The sequence below is a fragment of the Argiope bruennichi genome, chromosome X2 (genome assembly GCF_947563725.1).
Source record: "Argiope bruennichi chromosome X2, qqArgBrue1.1, whole genome shotgun sequence".
In the NCBI taxonomy this organism is placed as follows: domain Eukaryota; kingdom Metazoa; phylum Arthropoda; class Arachnida; order Araneae; family Araneidae; genus Argiope; species Argiope bruennichi.
In genome coordinates, this window is record NC_079163.1 from 1,640,179 (window position 1) to 1,664,617 (window position 24,439).

General features: G+C 30.7%; 1 protein-coding gene across 1 annotated transcript in view; it reads left to right on the forward strand.

The window, feature by feature from the left end:
• The window catches only part of LOC129960042 (ubinuclein-2-like), a 158,544-nt gene that overhangs the window by 48,052 nt on the left and 86,053 nt on the right, over window positions 1-24,439 (forward strand). Inside the window, exons 2-3 of the mRNA XM_056073059.1 lie at window positions 4,170-4,271; window positions 12,835-12,945. Coding sequence (XP_055929034.1) covers window positions 4,170-4,271; window positions 12,835-12,945 — 213 coding nt within the window. The remainder of the gene's footprint in view (window positions 1-4,169; window positions 4,272-12,834; window positions 12,946-24,439) is intronic.

The following is a 24,439-nucleotide window of genomic DNA, read 5'->3' on the forward strand; positions in this document are numbered from 1 at the left end:
TTTCTTAAAATTACTAGTTTCTTAAAAACGCTTCTTCTTATTCAATTTTCTATACTTGGTGACTTTTTTTTATGAATCTTCTTAATGAACATAATATTATAAGGCATCCCATTTTAGATATTTAAATTAGTTTCGGAGAAAAAAAAGTTGGAAATATAGAAAATGTTAGAAAACATCTAATATTTTTCACTTCCGCTATTAAAAAAAAAAAAAATTCTAATCAATATATTTAAAAATCGATATCTAAATCTATTAAGTTGATATTTGTGAATTTATAATAAAAATGTCAAGTAGGTTGCATAAAATGTGTTTGACGTCTATCATTTTGTAATAAGCATGATTTCGGAAAAAGCAAACTGAGGAAAACATGTTTAATTTATTCATATACAGCAATATCGCAATTAAACCAGCTTATATTTAAACCAGTTATTTTTCTCAGCAAAATTTAAACATTTTAAAACGAGAAAGTAATAATTTTATAAAATTTTGTTTCCTTAATTAATAATTGTTGTAATTTAACTTAGTTATAATTAGAAAAAAAAGTGAAAAAAATATTTATTTATTTTAAGTTCTTACAGTCAATATATTTCGAAAATCAATCTTTATTTTTCTTCAAATACTTATTAATTCCTAACAATAAGTGTAAATCATTTAAATAAAAATAAGTTGAAAAACCAAGAAAGTTTCTAGAAAAATGAATCTAACAAGAATTAAAATTTACTGGAATGAGTAGCTATTGTAAATGGTAAAAATGTCCGAAATAAGGTAGGCTATAAGGCTTATTTCAAGTAAATAATCTTGCTATTGATTATTAGAAAGATAGTTTTTATATTTTGATACGATATCCTAAATAGAATTAATCGAATAGAAAAATTTTCCTTTTGTACTACATTACTTCAAACTGCATACTTGTTATTTTTAAAATTAAGATATGCTTGTTGAAAATTGACTATTAAAATCGGGAACCGTATTTAAATCAGAAATCTGGTATCGCAAGTACTGGAAACAAAATCGATAATACATACGATTCTACCTAGATTAGAATGTATATAGAAATTTATAAACGTTTAACATTGAGGAATGCCATTTTCTTAATTCTGGAGAGGGAAAGATTATCACAAGGACAAACGATTTTTCTTTTAAATATATGGGACCAATTCATGCTCACGTGATAAATTCGTATAAATGTCTTTTAATAACGCAATTTTAATAGATCTTTAACTCAAATGATTGTGTTTTTTTTGTTTCATATTTTCTTCGGTGATTTAATTTTAATTTGCATAATAGAATTTTTTTTTCTTTTATCTGTGTAATTAAATTTCGTGTTCTTTCGCTTTATTATGTTATTTAAATTGCACTGACATGGTGCGAATTTAAAATATATTTACATAATATTTATAAAGATATAATATTGATAATATATATTCATATAATTTTGCTTAACTTATTGAGCATATAAATAATATTTTTATGAGCATTATTTTCTTTAAATTAATGAGTAAACATATTTGATGCATTAGTAGAGTTATGCCTGAATAAACATAGTACACAGTCTAATGACAGCAGCATTGTCCATTTTCTTTTAGTAACAGCTGAAAAGAGAGATAATGTATTTTTACTGTTATGAAAAGGCTGTTCAAAATATAAATAAAGTATAAGATGTTAATGACAGATATATCCACAATTAATTTTATGGATGCATTTATAAAGCACGTGCACATCTCTGGCATTGCATATTTCCATAGAAACTCAATTTCAGCATTTTCGGAATCGAGTTTTATCAGTCTTATTATCGATTAATTTTTAAAAAAATAATTCCACTATATTTCTTTTATTTTGCAAGCCTTTTTGACTGAAATTTATTCATTTTATTGTTCAGTTAATCGTATTTATTTTACTTACCTATATTTATTTTGACGCAACTTGTTATTTTATGAAGTTCAGCTTTTTTGTGTGTGTGTGTTCCAAGATTGTATTATGCCCGGCATTTTACATTTGTTATGGGGTTTTTATATTTTATGGTTTTACTGTATTTAGCATTTATCAAATATTTTGTAGTAAAATAACTTTACAAAAAACGAATGAATTAAAATAAATTGCAGATTATTTAATATACCTATTCATTTCCGACCTTCCACTGTGATATTCAACTGACCTTTTTTTTTAATGCCAAATATAGAGGATTTAATGAACTATCAGTATTGCGATCTCAAGGACAAGCATTAAGCAACAAATAAAGCTTTGAAACTATATAATGTGTCTATTGAGTACTTGATAAAATATCACTAGGATCCAATTTACATTCACTTGCTTCAGTCACTTCATTCCACTGGTTTTTGTCCAAGATTATTTCTGAAAATGTTTAGCTCTTTAACTGTCTTGCCCATGTCTGAAGGGCATTGAATAATCGCTTCTCAATTTTATTAATTAAAATAAAATCATTCTAAGACGTTATACTTCGACCAAAAATTATGTATAATCTATGAACGTTTCAAGTGTTATATGGAATTCTTAATTCAATCAGTAGAATATTACATTTCTGAAATGCAAAGTGTTATCTAATTGGATAATAATAATAATAATAAAAAATGTACGACTGTTATGTACTGTTAATCCAACAGTACATAGGCAGACATTTTGCAAACAATATTCTATGATTTTGCTGGAGAATGGAGCAATCATCCTTCAGTAATCATTATTAGAATGATACAAATAGTTTTTTATCCATGATACCTTAGGAAAGGAAGTTTTATTTCCTTGTGGTGTGGAATTTGGAATGAAAAATTGCTTGTTTGAACTTTTATTTATGAATACATCTTAACAGCTGAAAAATATACATAACATATTTTGAAATGGTCCTTTTGTAGTGGATTTTCTGGAGGCAGTGCTATTGTCACTTGTAAAAAGAAAGTATAAGTATAAATGTAACAAATTCCCTAAATGGCAATTTCAATAAATAGTGAGATAATTTAACATGTAAACACTCAACCTATTTTACTTGCTATTTCGTCTACGCCACAGTAAGCCCTCAAGCAGGTCACTCCGACCTGCAAATCATAGTATAAATGGATGGGTGGTAATGTAGCTCGGCTTGTGGACCGGGGCTTGTCGTCAAATCTTTTCTCTCCATTTGTAGATGGATGAGCTGCAACCGATGGATGATTTAGATCAGTCACAATAAGTAGCTTTTTGGATTCATATCCGGAGTTTGCTCAGTCTTCTTTCTTTAGCAGAAGATAAGAAAACGAAATGCGAGACTCAGGGAATCCTGTTAAACACGTCGTGATCCAGTTGCGTACGTTTCGAAGCTTTTCACGAAGTTTTTGTTGTTGTTGACCTGAAAATAGTGATACATCATTAAAATGAAGGGTAAACATTTTGAGAATACTTTGTGAGCTTTTTTTGAATCATTTCTAGAATTTTAATAGTTTGTTTTGATGTTTTTGTAATACAAATTTTTCAATAGTTTTTTTTATATCTAAACTTAATATATATATGGTTCATATGTTTACTGATGAAATAACATTTTAAATGGTGGGGGAAAATAATATATCTTTTCTCCCCTTTATTATAATTCAATTGTAAATACAAAAGTTTGCAGTTTTTGTTATTGTCTGGATATAGAGAAATGAAAAGAAATATATATAATATAAAATGTATTTGATGAATTTTATCCGAGGAAGCTTTAAAAAAATATAGTGAACTTTTGAAAAAGTGATGATGGGACAGTTTCATCAATATTTAATTCTTACTTAATTTTAAATCCTTTGCAGCATACAATTCTTTCTCACTTTCAACGAATAAAGGTAATCAAAGCTCTTTTCAAACTTTTTAGATCATTCTTTATATAAAATTAAAAAAATTTCAGATTCACACACACTTTGTACATGCCTTTGTTATTTTTGCGCGAAAGAAATTTTGGTTTGAGTTGCCAGAACTATCAAAGCATCTGTTATGGTTTTTATCCCCTTTTGTATTCTTCAGTTGAGCAAAGCTAACTAATTATTAGATTTTGTTGTTTGTCATTTTATTTTGTTAGAACACCGGAACTTATAATTCAAATTACCGAACCATTATAGTATACTTTTTCAGAATTTTATAAAAATGATATTAAAAACATACCTTGTATTTAATTTCTAGAATTTTCTCTAATTTCTTTCTTTTCATAGAATCAAGAATGGGAATCCAAACAACCAGGAAGTGATGATCCATTTTCTCTTGATGAAGATGTTGAGTTACAAGAAATTGCCAGGAGATTCGAAGAAAAATATGTAAGTTGAATTTACTGGTGTAATTATCAAAAGTACAGGAATAGATGCAATTGTGGTTAAAAGATTCAATAAGAATTATGAATATAGAAATTTTGAAAACTTATTCGCAGCAAATAATGCTTAATAATAAGTGTTTATTTCTCTACCTTCAAGTCTTGTTTTGTTGGCTCCAGATTATCAGTAGGCTCAAATGATCCAACCAATGATGCTAAAGATAATCTGCTCCTTTTAATAAACCTATTTCAGGGATATCTTTTGTATCGCATTACTGTATGTTTCTCAAAAGGGATAAATATCAGAAACATGTATACATGGAATAGCATGACATATTTTATTTTCAAATATATCAGGAAATGTGCTTAAGATTTGAATGCAAGCTTTGCAGTGTAATATTATAGACATTGTGGGATTCTTGTTGAATTTCGCTGCTCCCCCTCTCCGAAGTATATAGCTCAACATTTCTTTATCTACTGGTTTCAATTCTAATTTATCTACAATATCTTTTTTATTTTTCAAATGAAAAATCCATAAGCACCAGTTTCAAACAATCCCTGAACAATTCTAAACCTGTCATTATTCTTGATTTTTGCCAATACCGTTAACAATGTAAACGATTTTCTCAGAAACAAGAAAACTTTTGTGTCTAATTCTTTGTATTTTAATCTGATTTACCTTGTTTTGTTTGATTTATATTTAGATGCATAATGTTATGTTTCCTCTTGCATGCAATAAACTCAAATAGGTTCTAGAAATTTTCGAATTAGACTTTGTTTTAAACAGGCAAAGCACATTTCTTTTTCTCTTTTCCATGCAGTGACATATCAGAAGCATTAAAGCTTTGAGATGAACTCAATGCAAATGAAGTGAACTGATTGCAAAATATGCATTGTTTGTCATTTTTAGTAGCTCTTTTCTTTCTACTAGATACAATGCAAGCTGTAGTGTGAATTTTATCTTTCTGTTTAATTCTTTGAAACTTTTAATTCTTCGCGAAATTTGAGCAAGCAAGCTTTAATATCTTTTCACTTTCAATTTGCAATAGAAGAATATTCCCAAGAAGAATGGAAGAAGTTCCCAAAATTCTAATATGTATTCAATCCCATTTATTAATAAGATCTTCTGGAAGAGTTGACTCTTCTTACAGGTATATCATTTCATCGAACGTTTATTCCTTATGTCGCCAGTGCTTGTCGCTGGTCTCTAATTTATTACAAAGAAACACACTAAGTGAAAATTTCTCCGTTCTTTGCTTACGTTAAAACTAAGTTCAAAAGTTCACAAACACACATTTTGATCGACATCTCGTCTTTAGCAAAACGCAATTTCATTTTTTCTATAGAATTATTATAATTTGTCTGCTATAGCGGAAAACTTTCCATTCAATCACTTGCTGATGAACCAACTTCTGCCACTTTCAGAATTATACTGGAATTCGTCATCCGAATCAGTACTATCATCATCGTGAATGTTTTTGGAATTGTCTTCAGAATCCGATCCAGTTATTTACATCGCTGTCGAAAGGATTTGATTTGAACTTCGGAAAGCGAGACCTTTTTCTTTCCTTTGAATACGCGGAAAATCTTGGCATTCTTTGCTCACTGTCATGAATATTTTAAAATAGTATTAATAGAAATTTCATGCATTAAAGAAGCTTATTTATAGTATATTGAAATAAAAGATGGATACATTCACCTTTGGATTATTCTGAAATACTAAATTCCTAGACAAATACAATAAATTTCAAATCATAAAGCAATTATCAAAACATTAATTTTATATTTTTGGACAAGATTTGTCAATGTTAGTTCTCTTTATAGTCTTCTATTTATGATTGATGGTTAGTTGATCATTATTCTAATCAGTTGTTTTGATCAAAACTAACAATTAAAATGAAGTTGAAAACATTTAAATTCTACCCTTAACATTTATATTTTATCAAGTTCAATTTTTGAGATTGGAAACAGCACCCTTTTCCAATAACAACTTTTTTCCTTTACTGTGTCAAAGAGCAGTATCTGGTTAATTATTTGCAAAAAGGTTATCTGGTTAATTATTACAAAATTATTTCATTAAAGCGTGATGAAAAATTGTCAGCAGGTGGATATTTGAGCACATTTTACTTTTTTGTGTATAAAGAATCCAGAGAATAACCGTTGTAATTGTCAAAAAATTCGTTTTCAAGGTTTTAACAAATCTCCATGTTTTAGACTGCAAAGCACATTTTTGGAATTATGTCTATCAGCATGATTCAAAGCTAGACAAATACTAGACAATTTCAGCTAGAGAGATTAAATTGTGCATGTGGACTTTACACTAAGTTTATCGATTCCTATCAAATTCTGAAAGAAATCAATTCATAGGAAATTTATCTGCCCTCTGTCTGAATATAATTATTCTATTTAATTACAAAACATAAAAAAATAGATAAAGGAAATTTGAAACAAGTTTTAGCATGTAAAGTATGAATATGTATCAAATATTGAACTAAATCTGTCTACAGATTGACCATTTGTCGCTCTGAATGTTCACTTGCATATAAATGTGATTACTTAAAAACACAACCACTTAAGTATATGGAATTTTGTGTTTGACCTGTTACTAATATTGTTGTTTCGCATGAAATGTTAGTGACAATCGTTAAACTAAATGCATCCAAACGCATACTTGGTTTTCTTTACTGTGCTACAAAGTACAAAACTGATGTGTAGGACCTTGAAAGTAAAGATTTGAGCATTGGTATTGTTTAGGAACTTCTCAAAAGTCCACAATTTTTATGCAGGAAGAGAGAGTGATGGTGCTTTTATTAAGGAGTGTAGGATAAACCTTTAGGAAAAACACTGCTGCTGATTTTAAAAATTATATTTTCACTTAATGCTAAAAATGTTAATATTAACCCCATGTTTAAAAATATAGAACAAATTTATAATTTTTAATTTCATTTGTTGTAAAAACTAGATAAAATATTAAATCTAATCTTTTTTTTTATATCACATATTTAATTTTCTTGTAATCTTATTTTTTCCCCCTAAATATATATTTTAGAATAGGAAGGGTAGAAAAATTGTATGAATTCTTATTTTTAAAATGGAAGGTAGTTTATGGTTTGAGTGAATAACACGTTCTAGTGTTTGCTTGATATAATAGAATAGATCAAAATATGTTCTAAATTTCATAAACTGCTACAATACATTCAGAATGAAGACGTAGAAGATTATCTTCTTTGAACTGGGGGGTGACATTTCCCCTGTTTGCTCCGCTCATAATCTTCAATAATAACGCTGCGATTTTTTTTAAGATTATTTCATGATCCTAGCTTGCCTCGCTCGCTCATAATGCAGTGCATTTCTGCTAGTAATAAGAAACTATATATACCTTCATTATTAAAAGTAAAGTTAAATTATTCCAAATTGCATGAACTGCTAACTTTTATCAATTACTAACAGCTAAATAATTTCTATTCAAATTTCTAAAATTAAACTTGTATGGTAATTGAGAGTTGTATGTGCAAATGTTAGGAATCAAAAATATATAATTCTAGGATGGTTAAAAATCACTATTGAGTTTGCTTATTTTTCCCTGTTTTGATAAAATTATAGCATCGAAATTCATTGACCTAATGTTAATAACATTGAAATAAGATACATTTATTCGTGTCAATCAACTTTAATGAGCTGCATCTTATCGCAAAAAGGTACCATATTATTTAAAATTATATTTGAGCAAAAATGATAGATTGTTTTTAGTTATTAGCTGTATTTCAAAGTGTTGAAATTAAGTAGCTACGGAACTTGGCGATTCTACTGTTGTTCAGAAACTTCGCTTCGTGCACAGAAGCGCATTACACCTCTTATTTCGTTCATTACAACTGGACCTTCTAATGAATGATTCTTCTTACAAGTCTTATAATATAGATGCTCAATTGATTAGAAGAGCTGTCGTTTACAATGCTTTAATAAGAAATATCCTTGCAATAAACTATAGATTAATTGCAACTTTCTTGCTCGAATCAAACATTATTTGTTGCCAAAAAAAAATAATAATATGAGAATGAAGGAACATCTGGCTCTTACTAAATAGCATAAAATACTACTGTGAGAATTTACAAAAACAGGGTTGCCACGCCATCGGGAAAACAGGAAAAACCGGAAAATGCAGGGAAATTTGAATTTTTAAAAATAAAAACAGGGTATATACAGGGAATTTTAAGTTTCTTAGTTATTTTTTTTTTAATCCAAAAAAATGCCGACCTCTTAAGATAGCAAGTATAAAAGATCGTAGTTATAACTTCCAAAAACGAAACAATGTCATTTGCGATTGTGTAATGTGGAAATTTGCCCCTTTTCTGTTCCCTTTTTTTCCTGTATAGAACATTCCAGTTTCGATTTGCAAGGCACTTGTTCTTTTTCTATTCGATTCCTGAATTGCAACTAATGAGCATGCGCGAGACTTCTGCAACTGTGCGAAGGAATGGAATATATTTCTCTGGCGGGATTATTAACATTCAATCTGCGGAAGCAGTGCGCTGGTGTTTAGTCTACCATACTTGAGTTTATTGAATGGTTTGTTTATTATTTGAGAAACTGTAAGCTTATTCAAAATGGATTAGAAAGTATTATTAAATCAATGATCTGCTTAAAATCCATTTGTATTACGAATCGTACGGATAGAAAAAAAAAATCAATCCTGGTTTTGCTGAATAGGTTCGAGAAATGCCATAAATCAAATTTCTGCGTACTTCTCGTTTTATAAAAAGATAATAAGCTCAAATAAAGTAGGAAAACAGGTACTTACAAGTCATGCCAAAAAAAGAAAACATACAAGATTGTGTGCCTGTTCAAAAGAGTCATCGTTGATGCTGGACTTGGTATCTAAAAGGAATGCCACGTCAAATCCAAAAACGGCAGATTTAATGTCCGAAAATAAACCGATTTTTAACTTTTTAGTTCAAAAACAATAATTTAAAGCTGAATTTTTATGGGCATTAAAATTTGCTGCATCACATTCGTCCCTTAATTCTTTCCATGATATATCGGAAATATTTTCACATATGTTCACTGAAAGTGAAATAGTTAAAAAATGTACGCTGGGCCATACAGAAATGTTGCACCTTATTTTTTTACCGATTAGATCCGTTAGTTTCATGAGACTGGTGGCTTAAAATCGGCAGAAATTAATGCCCAAATACTTGAATTTTCAAAAATGAATGAATAAATAAATAGAAATCTTGTTTTGTAGTGTTCTCTTGTTAAATCATAGTTTAATGATTTGCATCATAGCAAAAATGTTTTGTGTCTTATTCCATAAAAGTCTTTAATTTTGTGTGACTTTCAATTAAAGAGTATGATATATGATATATCCCCCCCCCTTAATATATAAATTTTGTATTGCTAAATTCTAGATAATAAATAAAGGTAAATTGTTTTTTCCGTTTTGCAAATATAAACCTTCTTTTAATATGCTATCATTTCGAACAATGTTAAATTGTTGCTTCCTTTCCTTGATTTTTCCACTCCTTAAAATCATATCCCATTATAACAACTACATGAGTGCTATTCGCCCATTTTCTCATATCTTAAACCCTCGGGCAAAGTTATTGCAGCATAGAATAGAAGTTAATAAATTTCTTTTTAATTTGTATTCATTTCGTTTTGTCTACCACTTCAATTTTAATAATGTATCTCATAGTTTACCCATTGTTTTTTTTGCTTTTTTACAATGTCAAGCAAAATAACTACTTTTTAAGAGTTGTTTAAGCAAGGAAAATGACAATGCAAAATCTTTCAGTTGCATAATAGGCCTCGGCAAACAGTGACTCGTGCAATCTGCCGTTACAAAGAGCTTGGAAATAATGGTTGACGCCAAGGAAGTGGACGAAAACGTATGGTGAACACTTTCAATAATCAAAAAGTGAATTCAACGAAATCCGAGAGTTTCAATCAGAAAGATCGCTCGTGAAATGGGAATAAGTGACCAATCAGTGCGATAATTGCCAAAAACAGAGCTTTGACTGAAGCCTTGCAAGTTTCAAAAAATTCAGCTTCTCACTTAAGAAAATAAACTCATGCGACTCCAAAAATGCCGGAAACTTTTGAGACGGGCCGCAAGTCAGCTCTGGAAAAATTTCTTTTCACTAAAGAGAAACTCTTTTACGTCCAACAAGTTCGTAACTCCCCGAACAATAGGATCCGGTTTGTAGACGTTCCAAGCACCTCGGCAATTGTTGATTATCCCCAAATCCAAAGTCGGTCATGGTTTGGGGTGGTATTTGCTCAAGTGACAAAACATCTGGTTTTTGTGGATGATGTCGTTTAAATAAAGGAAAAAGTCTGCCAGCGGGACATTCTAGAAGCTGTTGTACTTCCGTGGACCAAAGCGCACTTCGGCAGTGTAAATTGGTGTAATTGGACGTTTCAACAAGACTTCGCACCAGCTCACAAGGCCAAAAAGACAAAAGAGTGGTTCAAGGCGCATTTTTCGCACGTGATATCCCCCCCCCCGACTCCCCAGATCTCAATTACACGGATTACAGTGTATGATCCATTTTTAGAGTCTAGGGCATGTACTAAGTCACACAAAAGTTTGGACTCTCTAAAGCAACCGCTTCGTCGGGAATGGGATAGATTAAAGGTTGAAGATTTGCGGCCCATTGCTGAAAATTTTAATAAGCGTTTGCGCTTCTGCATCGCTGCAAAAGGTGGCCACTTTGAAAACAATAAAATTTATGTATTAGTAAAAGTCTACTCTTATTATTATTTGTTATATTTTGTTAGTTTATTTTTAATAAAGTTATATTAAAAATTGTTTGTCCAGGTTTTTCTGTCTCACCCTGTATACGTAGAGGGAAAACAGAGGGAATTTTTTCCCGTTTTCAGTGAAAACCCTGAAAAATCTATCAATTTTTGGCTGATGGTTGAATGTTATTGCATTTTTACAAAAAAAAAAAAAAAAAAAAAAAAAGGAAGTTAATGTTTTTTATGTATTACTATCTGAATAGCCATCAAGGGGAATAAAATTATAACTGACAGTCTGAGTTCATGAACTGAATAAGGTTTCTAGCGGAAGTAACTACACCGTATTGTACTGATAAGTTTACTCATGGATTCTAATGTGTAATTCGATATCCCTGTGAAAAATCTGTTACCACGAGCCCAGTTTTTAACATATTTTTATGTATGCTGTATTTCTTTACTTCTTTATTTTATGACAAAGTTGAGTTTTATGGCATTTGCATTCATTGCCAATATAAAAATTTTTTTTGATGAATTTTGTCTCAGCTTATGTATATAATTTGTGTGAAATCAGTATCAGGTAAAGCAGTGTAGACGCCGTTGTTAAGAATGTGATGCGAATAACTGAATTCTACATATTCGCCGAGATGAGCATACAAATTATCTCTAGTATTCTTCATTTAAGCATCTAGCAATAGCAAGAAATAAAGTAATGGCATATTTGAATGTTAATGGTGCAAGCATTTTGTTTAAATTTATCATTTGTGTTCTTATATATGAAATATGAACTTGAGTTTTCTTTAAAAAAAATCTCTGGATGTCAAATTTTTTTAATTCGAAAAGAGTTAGAATGCTAGAACTATGTATATACACTTATGACAGTTATGTGCTTAATTAAAACAGTAATACTTGTAAGTGAAAATGTTTTATTTTGAAAGTAAGGGCCCGCTCTCCTTTTCTTTTTTACTTTTTTATATGCAAAGAGTACAACAATTACCGAAAAATGCAATCTTTAGATTTGACAAATCTCCATGTTTTAAACTTTTTACTCCCCCCCTCCCACCCGCCCAAAGCAAGCCTGTCCATCCATATACATATGAATGCGCTCTCTCAAAAATGGAAATAAATGAGATTTCTGTTTCTTTTCTGTTATTTCAAGACTTTGTCTCTGTTAACATAATAAAATCTTGTTAATGATATTAGTCATTAAAGTTATAATATAGATAATTTGGGATTAATCCATGAAAGGTTGCACTATCTGCGCGTATCGGTATATAATGCAAGCTACAATGAGTTAGATGAATGAAGTTTGACATATTATCTGCCTGTGCAAAAATATCAAATTCTGAACCAAATCATTCAGTGTGAGAAAGAACCATAAAAAATGCATACTAGATTCTCTTGATTATTATACGAAATTTCATCAAAACATGTTGTTTTGTGGAAGAATATGAGTGTCATGGAGAGAATGCTCTCAGTTATTTTATAGACATTCTACATTTCTTTATCATACCCTTTAGATATTTATTAATGCCTTTTGTAAAGTTTTTGCTTTTAAATAAATATATATTCTTTAAAAATTTGCTTTAATCGAAATAATTTATCTTTACACTTTTGCTCATTTAAGGTATTTGAATTGTAAGGTATTCAGATGAAAAAGATTTATTTATGAATATCTAATAATTAAGATGAATATTACTTTTATTGTGTTTCTTGTGTCATATTTTGATTTGGAGGAATTTCCGTATTTTCAGTTTTCCTCTGTCATGTCGGAAACATTTTGTAATAAAACTAATTGAAATTAGATAATGAAAGCATACTATTTTGTGTTTTAGAACCCTAAACCTGGGAGGAAAAAGAAGAAAAAATTAGGATTATGTGAAGATTTTATTGATAAAGGAATGGGTTATGATGAAACAGACCCATTTATTGATAATGAAGAGGCTGTAAGTACTGATTATTTATTGTAACTACCGTTTTCGAATTTAACAGGATGCTGTTCTGATAGCTTAAAAATAAATTATTGTATTAGTAAAATTACAATACATCATTGCTTATAGTTTTTAAATTTGCATTATGGAGTATTGATTATAAGAAGATTCATTTCTGTGCAATTTTAATTTTTTTACTATTGTTCCATGTTCTGAATAATATTTCATCAATTTTTGAAAGAAGAAATGACCATTTAATGCCCAACTTGATCAGATTTATTGAGCTACACTAGAGAGTTACATTTAAGAGATGTACTTTATATGAGACAAGGTTGGTAGCTCAATGGTATAAGCGACGTCAGCAATGAAACTGCTGTCAATTTGACAGTATGAATCTAAATGAAAAATGCATTACTACATGCAATATATGAAACAAAGAAATTAAAATTGTGGACATTTTACAACACTTACCCTTGCCTGTCACATTGGCAAATTCACATACAATAGTAAATAAAAATATATTTAATACTCAATACAAATTTAAGTAACAATCCTTAAATGTATATAAATACATTGGAGTAAGTTTCCAAGTTACAAACTTGGATCAGGTCTATAGTACTTAAAGTATGTCATCCCATGCTTTAAGTCTCATATCTCTTTCCTGGATACTCACTTTGCTAGTAAGTCTGTAGGATCCTCACTGAATGGGGCATGTTCAAAGTTTTGGGTTCTTCAAATCACATAGAAAGAAGTATTTAATATCTATATGCTTGCTTCTTTCTAATATGACAAGATTTTTGGCAATAAATATTGCCCCTTGATTGTGAACTAGCACCTTTTGAGGAACAGAGAACTTTATCAATATTTCTCTTAGTAGGCTGTTAACCCACAAAATTTCTTTTGCAGTGTGGCTCATTGCAAGTTACTCTGCTTCAATTGACGGCAAAGCAGTGGTGGTTTGTTTGTTGCTTGACCATGATATTGGTGCCCCTGCAAGGAGCAACATGTATCCACTAATAGACTTTCGGTCACTTGCGTCTTCTCCCCAGTCACCATCCAAGTAGACTTGCAATTTCTTACCAGTCTTCATGAACCTCAGCTTTCTGTCCTTAGTTCTTTTGAGGTATCTTAAAATGTGTTTTATTCCTTTAGAGTGCTTTCATTAAACTAGTTCATATACATGGATGCATGGGGTTCATATACATGGATGCAACCAGGATGTGTACCAATGCCAAGAGGAGGCTTCCAATGACATGTCTTGTATTTTTGCAGTTTCTCCTTTTATATTCTGCCGTCTGTCATCCTCTACTTTGATACCGTATGTTTGGATCAAATGGTGTGGTTGCAGATTTAGGTTCAGATATTTTAATAGGCATTTTTGCTGGTATAGATTGCCTGGTCTGAAGTGATATGGGGTTCCTACACTCCTTAAAAATCCTTGGAATTTTATTTTGCTGTATTCTGAGGGCAGGGAAAGTACATGATTTTCCCTTTAAGTCCTAGGAATAGTCTTGAAAAATATGGGAAATCTACATCCATTTTTTTTTTTTTTTTTCGATTTGTGAACTGGAAAAAGAATCTGATTCTAAAAATGTTGCTCTACAATTTAATGACATTGATAAAGTCAATTCAGATGGGGGGGGGGAAGGTAAATTTAAAACTAACATTCTGTTTCAATAAAGAAGGGCTACTATATTTTCTAGTGATCATATATTAGCATTTATTGTTTTCGAAACTCAGTGCCACAATTTTTTTTTTTTTTCCTAATTTCATTTTCACCATTTTTTTCTGATAATCAACAATGACTAGTCCATCTCTTTTTCTTCGCAAATTCGACATATAGAAAAATACTTACAAATATTTTTTGTCAACTGTTTTTTTCCCAATGAAGTTGAATTTTTCAAAAACTAATGCAGATATCAATCTAACATTTTTGCTTGACATTTTTATTCTGTTTAATACATCTTTAAATGGAATTACAAAAAATTGCACTGAAAATGAAATATATTTACTTTCAAATTTACGTTTTAAAAGATTTTATTCCTAATGTTATAAAACTGTCTTAACATTTGACAGATCATTCTAGAGACCATTATAATATCTAGTGCTTTTCAAACTATTACCATTTATTTAAATGCCAAAAACTTAAAAAAAAACATTTTTTTTCCCATTTTCCTGCTGTACCTCTAATTCGAGTATAAACTTTGAGGTCTATGTTCATAAACCAACTTAAACGGTTAAATGGTTATGTATTTTGTCCACATTCTTATACTTTTCATAACAATTCAACTGGACTCTTGATTTCACTTTAAGAATTCCACCAACAGAAATGGGACGTTGATGTGGAATAGTTATGGAGCTCCAATCATTTTCTCCGTGTAGTTTGAAGGAAGAGAAGAGGGGGTACAGCATGCAGAATCGCCACACAGGGTAGAAATCTTCATTAGGCCCGGCAAGCTGGTGATAATATTATTGTGCCATTCATTGTGTCTTCACAGTGCTTAGACGCAGAGCTGAAATTCTTTGAAGTGTGGGGGGAGTTATTATTCATATATATCTTGTAAAGATGTATTTATATTTAACTTCGTTCTATACATGCAGAGTGTTCTATTTAAGAGCCTGACTGATTTGAAAGATGTAGTTTAATATTTGATGAATATTTAAGTAGTCCATGAAACAAATCATTTCTCAGACGAAAATATGTAAGACTTTCGTGCTCGAAGGAAAAATTGGTTTTGAGAACTACCTCAAAATAACCCTTCATTAAGTTTGAAATTCCTGATTTATTGAATGATGAAACATAATGCTATGTTATATAAACACAAGAAAGATTTGGTATTATATGCTGAAAAGTGCATATAACAATAAAGTCTAAATCATATAAATTTGTTGCTTAACACAACAAAGATTCTACTTCTCTGACAAAAATTTATCTTGTCTTTAATCAAAAATATCCAGCCATTTTTATTATTTTTTTTTGTTACATTTTTCTATGCAGACTTTTTAGTATTTTTAGGACCGAGTATTGGGAAAAAATGTTTACTAGCTATTTGAAAATTTGCAATGCCTTGAAAAGTGATGTTCTTAAATGCCTAAAAACTGTAAATATCATATCTTTGATTTTCCAATTTAAGATTTGTTTGTTGATACCAGGAAAATTTATACCAAATTCTTTGGAGATAAAAGGTTAAAAAGCCTTAATATTCCAGGGGGGGGGTGAATAACCAATAAATTAATAGATTTGAAACATGAATGTCAGAGCATGGTATGTGTCATCATTCATAAAATTTTGGATGAATTCTTTCAGAACCATTACATTGCCAGAAGTGTGAGTGTTTAGATTCTAGAATATCCAAATAAGCCATGCTTTAACTAGATGAAAGCCTTTATATTCTTGTGAATTGCAAGCGCCGACAAGATAATCTATGTGTTTCTGTTTTAATAAAATTGAGCAACTTTTTGAATAATGTGGCTTACAATTCAGCAGAATTTGTGGAGTTTGAAATATTTAAAAAACGAATTGACAGGCTGCCATCAAAATATTGATAAGTTCAAAAGTCTTATCAGAAATTGTGAGAAGTAATTAAGATTCTGATGATTAATGCAGTTAAGAAAATGTGATGTGATATGCAATTTTCAATCGCAAAAGTACTTGTATATGCAGAAAAAATACCCACTCTAAATATGTTTAGAAAATGGACAAACGAAGATTGCAATTGCAAAATGAATAAGAAAAAGAAACAAATTGTGATAGGCTAAGTGATTTAAAATCAAAAAGGGCGAAAATCGAATACGATTTTTTACACTGCAGAAATCTGTATACAAACAGACTCAAGGCAGAAGATAAATGAGATTAACGAAATGAAATATTAGGAATTGAATCTATATCAGCATAATTTAAAATGTAAAATATTCTAATAGTACTCTTTTTTTTTTTTAGACCATTTGTTTAAAGATTTATTTATTTGTGTCTGTGTCTTGCATTTTTTTCCTTCTGTCTGCCAAGCAATGATCAAAAGTAAATCTAAGTGAATTTTATGAAATTAAATTTTTTTAATGAATTTTGCCTAAAATGTGTGTGTGTAAGTCAACATCCTATATTTAGTGTGAAATTATTTTCTAGTAGCATCTTGTTAGAGTAAATTTGCACCTATTTGGCACCTAACATTAAGGGTGCTTATATGGGATCTCGAAACCCACTTTTAGTTAATGAATTGAAGATGAACATAACAAGTGCCTTAATGCTGTTTCCTTAAGCATTTATAAGTGTTATGTAATAAAGTAAACACGCTATTGAACATTAATAAAAATGTTTAATTGAATGTTTCATCTATTGAGTTTTATTTTCCTTGAATCTATGTAAATAAAAATGTAAATGTTCGTTTGCTCGAAATCGGTAATCTCCGGAGGGACTTCACCATTTGCTTTGAAATTTTGACACAACGTTACGTTTGAATACAGGTGGGGGGGGTTATATAATTGCAACGTAGATATCACACCCGTAACAGATAAAAGCATTCTGATTTTAGTAATGGACTCCAATAGATGGCACCATATAAAACAGCGCCATCTGGTGGGGGCAAAAGCAAGACACTAAATCAATTTTTACGATTCCCCTTTAATGTTTTCAACTGTATTATTAAATTGAATTTTAATAAATTTTGATTTTCATTTTGATTGAATTATTTCGCGTGACATTTTGATGGATTTGAGCTGTCTGTTTTATCATAGCGTTCATTTCGAGCACTCAGTGAAATGGCAAAAGAAAGGATTCCTACAAGCGCATATGCAATTGTGGCGATATAACAAAATCACTTCAAACGAAATAAACTATGTAATATGCGCTGAACGCCCGATGCCGGCATCGATAAAGCATTGTATTAAGTTAAGATGAAAAATAAGATACATATTCCTTGAGGTACACTGAATCAAATTTCACCATGCATGAGAAACTCGAAATGTTCTAAGCATCTCTCAAGCATTAGTATCCAACACATTTACAGGAAACCATGGGTATCTTTTCCATGGATCCAGAAGATCAGCAAGAGATGGCGGTAAATTAGCAACCATAAAAAATGCGAAATAGTTTTATTGAAGTAGATAATGTGTGAGTTGTTCCATATTCGCCTGTACTACGACACAAACGAGAAAAGAGAGTCGGCGGGCAATCTTTCATATCGTAAAAAATAACTATATGCAGATTGTACATCTTGCTTCCTGATTAAGATGAGTGTTTCTACGCATGCTGTTAATAAATATGCCCAGTCCAACATCTTTCCATTAATAGAGAATTGTCAATGGCGTTACAGTGCCAGTTTCCGTAGTGAATGTCTAACTCTGAATTTGCTGGAAAATGACCGACACTGGGATATATGCATTAATGACTTGTTCGAAAGGTCAAATTGAAATAAAATTCGTTGATTGTTTGCAATTATGTTGACCGCCTGCTCACCCTCATTTCCTACAGAATGGTAGAAACATGAGCAACACGTGCCTAAAGAGATTTTTCCGTCGAATGCGCAAGAAAAATTCAAGTATGACCAATTGATTTCAGAGCAGATATCTGCAACGAAGCGTTGATAATGAGTAAAGATTTCTGTTTAGAAATCACGAACAAAGTTCTCATTAAATTGGGAATGCCATCATTGAATCGGTCTGCTGCTGCTTTTTATGTGTAGAATTGAGTCGTGAACAAAATTACGACATCGGCGATCTTTTATTTTATGTACAATTGAGTATTTCTAAACTACAGCTTCAGCAAAAAGGCAATTATTATTAAATAATAGAAACTGTAAATAAAGGCGTTGGAGAAATCTTTTTAGGTACGCTAGGATTAATTAATAATCATTCCTATTAGATTGATTCTGGTAGAATTCCATCCCAAAGTTATAGCCTTATTTTTTGCTTCCGGGATATCTACGACATTGCTACCAGAATGTCGGAAAGACTGCCAATTGGAAGAATTACTCATTCCACTGTGAAATTGCCATTGAACATAAAATTCATTGAAATTTCCACGTGCAACATTTCTAATGAATTCGTCACGAGAAAATTGTTGCAGAAATTCAAATTTGCATGGTATAATGCAGAAAAACGTAAAAAATTCGTTCGAAGCTCTTGATCTATCATTGCAAAATCTGCGTAGAAACATAAGGAAATTTGGGAGCGCATTAATATTGTTTACATAAGATTTCAGTCAAATATTACTTATTTCCTTGATTGACACCAGCAGATGAAGTTAACGCTTGCCTGAAATGCTCTACTTTGTGAAGACGCGTAAAAACGCTGTAATTAAATACAAGCATACGTGCTTAACTACAAAACAATTGATTAGCTGAGATATTCTCATATCACTTGTCAGAAATCGGAAATGGAATGGTTTTAAGTATCAAAACCCTGTATAATCCATCATTTTCTTTGTTTTCTATTATTGAAATGATTAGGTTAACTGGGTCAAGGTCTCTTGACTTTAAATTTCTTCTTGCTTTCTCGCTTGAAATTCCTTGTTCATTGAGATCTACTAATAATGAAAGGTCGTCGAAGTAAATTCTGATGAGGGTAGCTTTTTGCAGTTGTAGGTGGACCTGCATAAGTACGCTACTATTAGGTCATAAAGAAAATTTTAGTGGCACTAGCAGGCATTCTTTTAATTGCATTCTTCTCTTCCACTTCTTGCGAAATAGCCATTTGGATGCCTGCTCGTTTGATGGCAAGCTCCCAGGTTTTGGTATTTTGAAGATCTTAATTTTTTCTTTCTTCCCTTTGCTGCATTTTGAATTCAGTAAATATTTAAAGTATCCTGACAGTTATTGGAGTTTTACATTCTTCAGTTTCTGGTACACGTCCTATCTCTATCATTATATTAGACAAAATCTTTTAAATAGTGTGGAGTTTTTTCTAGTTCTAGTTCTAGTTCTACTTATTTGACTGCTTATGAAAGCAATGCACCGTCTTCATTTTCAGGACCCGTATTTGAATATACACTTCTATTTTTTGCCTGTCCCATTGTCTGTGAAATTTGTAGATCTTATAGCTCATTGAAGGAGTGATTTGAACATACCTTAGGTACTGGCCAGCAAGTTTTGTCCTTTTGTTATGCGCTTCCGTAATGCTGTTGGTAGTTTGGATAGGATATTTGTGTATTTCTGATTCAGGTGGGAATGTATCCTGTTCTTTATTTCCTTATCTTCAATATATGAAGCACGGCATTGTCTTCTGATTGGCTGTGTGCCTTCTTTGAAGAGGAAAATGTTTTCCTCGAAGATTATTGCTTGTAACATTCGACATCCTCATGTTATCCAACCACGTCGCAATCTTTTACCTTGGAATCCAGTTTGCTATGCATGTAGTTAGTATGAGCGCACATGGCTCCAGGTTCTACATCCGAAGAATCTGGTGTGGTTTGCATTTATTTTCTTGCCTGATCACGTTCGTTTTAAAATGTTCCCATTGATTGTTTTGAAATGTTCCAGTAAACGAGCATTTATGACGAAGATAGGCGATTGAGATCTGCTTATATCCAAAATATTGGGGCAACCCCAGATTCGACAAATAAACATCATGTGCTCATTAAGGTTTAATTTAACCTTTGGGAGACTTCATTTTGTTTTGATGACCCAAGAATTGTTTACTATCTTTAAATTCCAAATTTAAAAAGATATATGTTGAACTCGGTTCTTCAGTATTCATCATAATTGTCACTTCTCAGTCTCGATACATTTATTCTTCGGTTGTAGAGATTCTCTGCCATACGTTTGTACTTATCTAATTCTTGTCAAGTTTCATGTTTTCTTTTCATGCTTCTTCAATCTTTTCATGCTTTCAGTAGGTGGCCCCATTCAAGGCCTCTAAGAAAGCAATAAAATCGTTTATGGGCCTAGAACTCTGAATGGGCCGCTCACTACTTTTGTCAATCAGTTTCCTGTAGCAGACCAACTTGACCTCTCGCATGTTTGGGATTCTGAGACTCTTTTAGCATTTAAAATTCGTGCAAATATCTCTTGTTTACGAGTGGATTAGACAGAACATAATATATTTTATCTTTGTCATTCATGTGAATACTTAAAACGTTTTGTTTCTCTTTATTAGTTTTCCGAGTTATAACTTTTGGATTGCATGTACACGTTAAGACTAAGATTATGTTAGCGTTACACCATTCATTGTAGCGAGTAGACAGACACATTTTGATGATATAAATAATTCGGATTTTATATTATCATTTTAAGGATAAATTGTTTGCTATAATTTTCTTTTACTTTTTATGAAAAACTTTTTTTTAATCAATTTTTTGTTAAAATTTTTATCCTGTGACATTTGAAAATTGTTTATCAATTTTTATAAAAAATGAATAAAATTCCGACTATCCTATATTTTGGAAAATATTGTTTATAAGAAGAAATATATTGTCTTTAGTATTCGCATGAATGTTAAGGATGGTACTGTATTCTGTCTTTTAAAATAAGTTTTAAAATTAATTGCATAAATAAAATTTCATTATTTTTGATATACATATGATTGGTATTTGATATAGAAGGGATTATTCTATTATTAAATAAAATTAACACAATCGTTTTTAATTAGTATATGTATCTTCAAAATTCTTAGTTGTATTTAATAGAGAAAACTCAATTTTATTTAATAGAGTAACTTCTTAAACATTATATTTATTAATGATTAATTGTTAAAATTACAAATTAAAGCGATTATTAACATTAACGATATTTTATGGCATTTCAGTTCATATTACTTTTCTGAAGGCAGGCTTATTGTTCTTTTTTTTAGGGAGGTGAGAGGGAATTTATTTAATGGATATATAAATAGAAAAATAGGCATGAAATTCCTGGTTAAAATAAATAAATAACTTGGGAAACACCTTTCAGAAATATTTTGTTAATTTAAACATATAACATTATATTATAAACATATAACATTAAAAAATAAGTTTTTTAAAATGAAATTTTTTTATTAATATAAAAAATTAATCATTCATAAATAAATCTTAATCGGATAATTAAATTTTAAAATGAAAACAATAATATAATTCTATAGGGAGAAGATGTAGAAGGGAGGGGAAAAAAAAAAAAAAAAAAAAAAACACGAATAACAAACTGAAGTTGCATTCAATAAAATATGAGATTTGTCTTTTTGGGTACACCTTTCATAAACTGAAGTTTCTTTTGCGAAGTGTTGTATAAAATTCATATTTCATCCAAAAAATTATTATTAGATATAACAAGTTTTGTAGCAAAGAAATCTACTTGATATTTATAAGCGAAAACTGCCACATTCGAATGAAGACATTGTTAACATTGTGCGTTTTTTACAAATTTAAAAATATTTAATCTTTGTAAAACGTTTTGAAAAACTGCCTTTATATTTGCCTGGAGAATTCTTATTAAGTAAATAATCTTTAAATTATTTTGTACAATTAACTTTTTCTGTAAATGTAAGTGCTTCAAATTGATTTTGGGGGAAAAATTATTACTTATCATTTTATCTTTCTACTATGTTGAAATCTGTGTAAAATAATTAAATCATTAAAATTATAAAATAAGTAAACATTATTGTTTTAGAACAACGGCTTGAGAAGGAATGTAAACAACAGAGTAAGCGAAAAGCAACGATCGTTTAGTTTTTCTCTCTTCTCGGCTGTTCTAGGCCCATAGTTAACGGATAGTTACTGTTCGTTAACGGATTCTGAGACGACCTCATTTCGACGATTCCATCTCATTAGGGGTGAGACGTGGAACGTTGAGCGCATTTCCGGTATTCACCTTTGACCTTGGATTTCCCCCATTAGATACTTTTTAAGTTCAATATTGTTTCACGTGTATGTGAGTGTTGTGTTATTTCTGACCGCATTTTATTTTAACTCAAAATTTCATATTGATATGGCTAGTTCAAGTGATAAAAAAAGCTTTCAGGAGTGGTACGAAGAAAATTTTAGATAATATCATTAAATATTGTGACCAAGAAGCAGAAAACGGGGAATTAATATATTGTCGCAAAAATTTAATAACATATAAAAAAGAAGAATTTTAATATAAAAAAGATAATTATTCTTTTGTAAAAAAAGTAATTACCAAATTTTAAGAACAGAAATTTTTTATTTATTCTTTCTAATTTAATGTTTAGGCCCCTTACATTAAATAAAAATTGTTCTGTAATATTTTACTGTGCATTAGTACCTTTTTCCTTCTGTATTACTAATTATCTATAATGTTTACGTCTCATAAAACCGCGAGTCTTCATTGTTAAATGTAAACATCTCCTTTCATCTTTCCTTTCAGCCCTATTTTGTCGAATTAAACCCAACCTAACGCATGCGCAAAAGTGCAGAGAGTTTTACAATCCGTTGTCAAATAGTACTTTCATCGCGGCAACCCAGCCCCATTCACCGCAGCTGAAGCATTTAATCATCTGTAAAATGCCTTTCCTTTCGAGCTGCATCTTCTTTTTCAGTTCTTGACATGCTGCTTTCCTCCATGAATAGTCTCGATTTCCTTATGCTATTGATAAGTTTGTTTTATTCTTTCCAATGATAAGAGCTTCGTATGATTTCGGTAGTCCAATCAACAAGGCAAGTTCTACTTTTCTGTTGGTGATAGCCACCGTCAACTAGTTTCTTATGAATGCCTATCAATCTTCCCAATTAAGATTTCATCGATTCGTTGGGTTTTATGATGACTGTGAAGAAATCCTTCATTAGCTGTAGGATATTCAAGAATCCAAATTTCGTATGCATTTCTTTCAGTGCATTTTCGTCCCGAACTGTATTTCCATGTCGCCAAAGAACGTATCACTTACGATGAGAAATATCAATTTTAAAGTCTCATCGTTTTTTTTTTCTTTGATCAGGATAGTTCATCTCAATCCCGTATTCTGTATCTGTGATTTCGCAGTATCGCATCTGCACAGGAGAATCATGAACTCGTATCGTCTAGGAGTGATAATTTTTGCCTTTCAACTTCAGCATCTTGCAGTCTTCCGCCATTTTGCCTTTCTTCACCCTTTCTGTTTCGGCGATCAGCTACAGGAGAATTGGCGATTAACAATATCTTTCTATCGGCCATTTTCTCAATCCTGGAACTTCGTGCTTATAATTTGTTAATGATGAAAGAAGAGATGACCACTCAATGCCAAACTTGATTAGATTTTTTTAGCGATATAAGAGTTTCACTTAAATTATGTATAATATGATGGAAGAAGTCTACAGCTCAATGTCTTAAACGATGGCAACAATATAACGGCTTTCAATTTAACAATATGAAATTAAATGAAAAATATTTTGCCAAATACTATATCAGAAATATAGAAATTAAAATGATAGGAATTTTACAACATTATGTGTCATATCTTCTTTGTTTTGTCATTTGGCTTGCATATTTCTCATGATTGGATCGATTTTAAGTATGTTTTGGAAAGCTTGTGAGTTTAATGGAAATGTTTTTGCTGGAACATAATTATTGCATTTTTCAGTGTTTTTTTAATGAATTAATGAGGCCTTTAA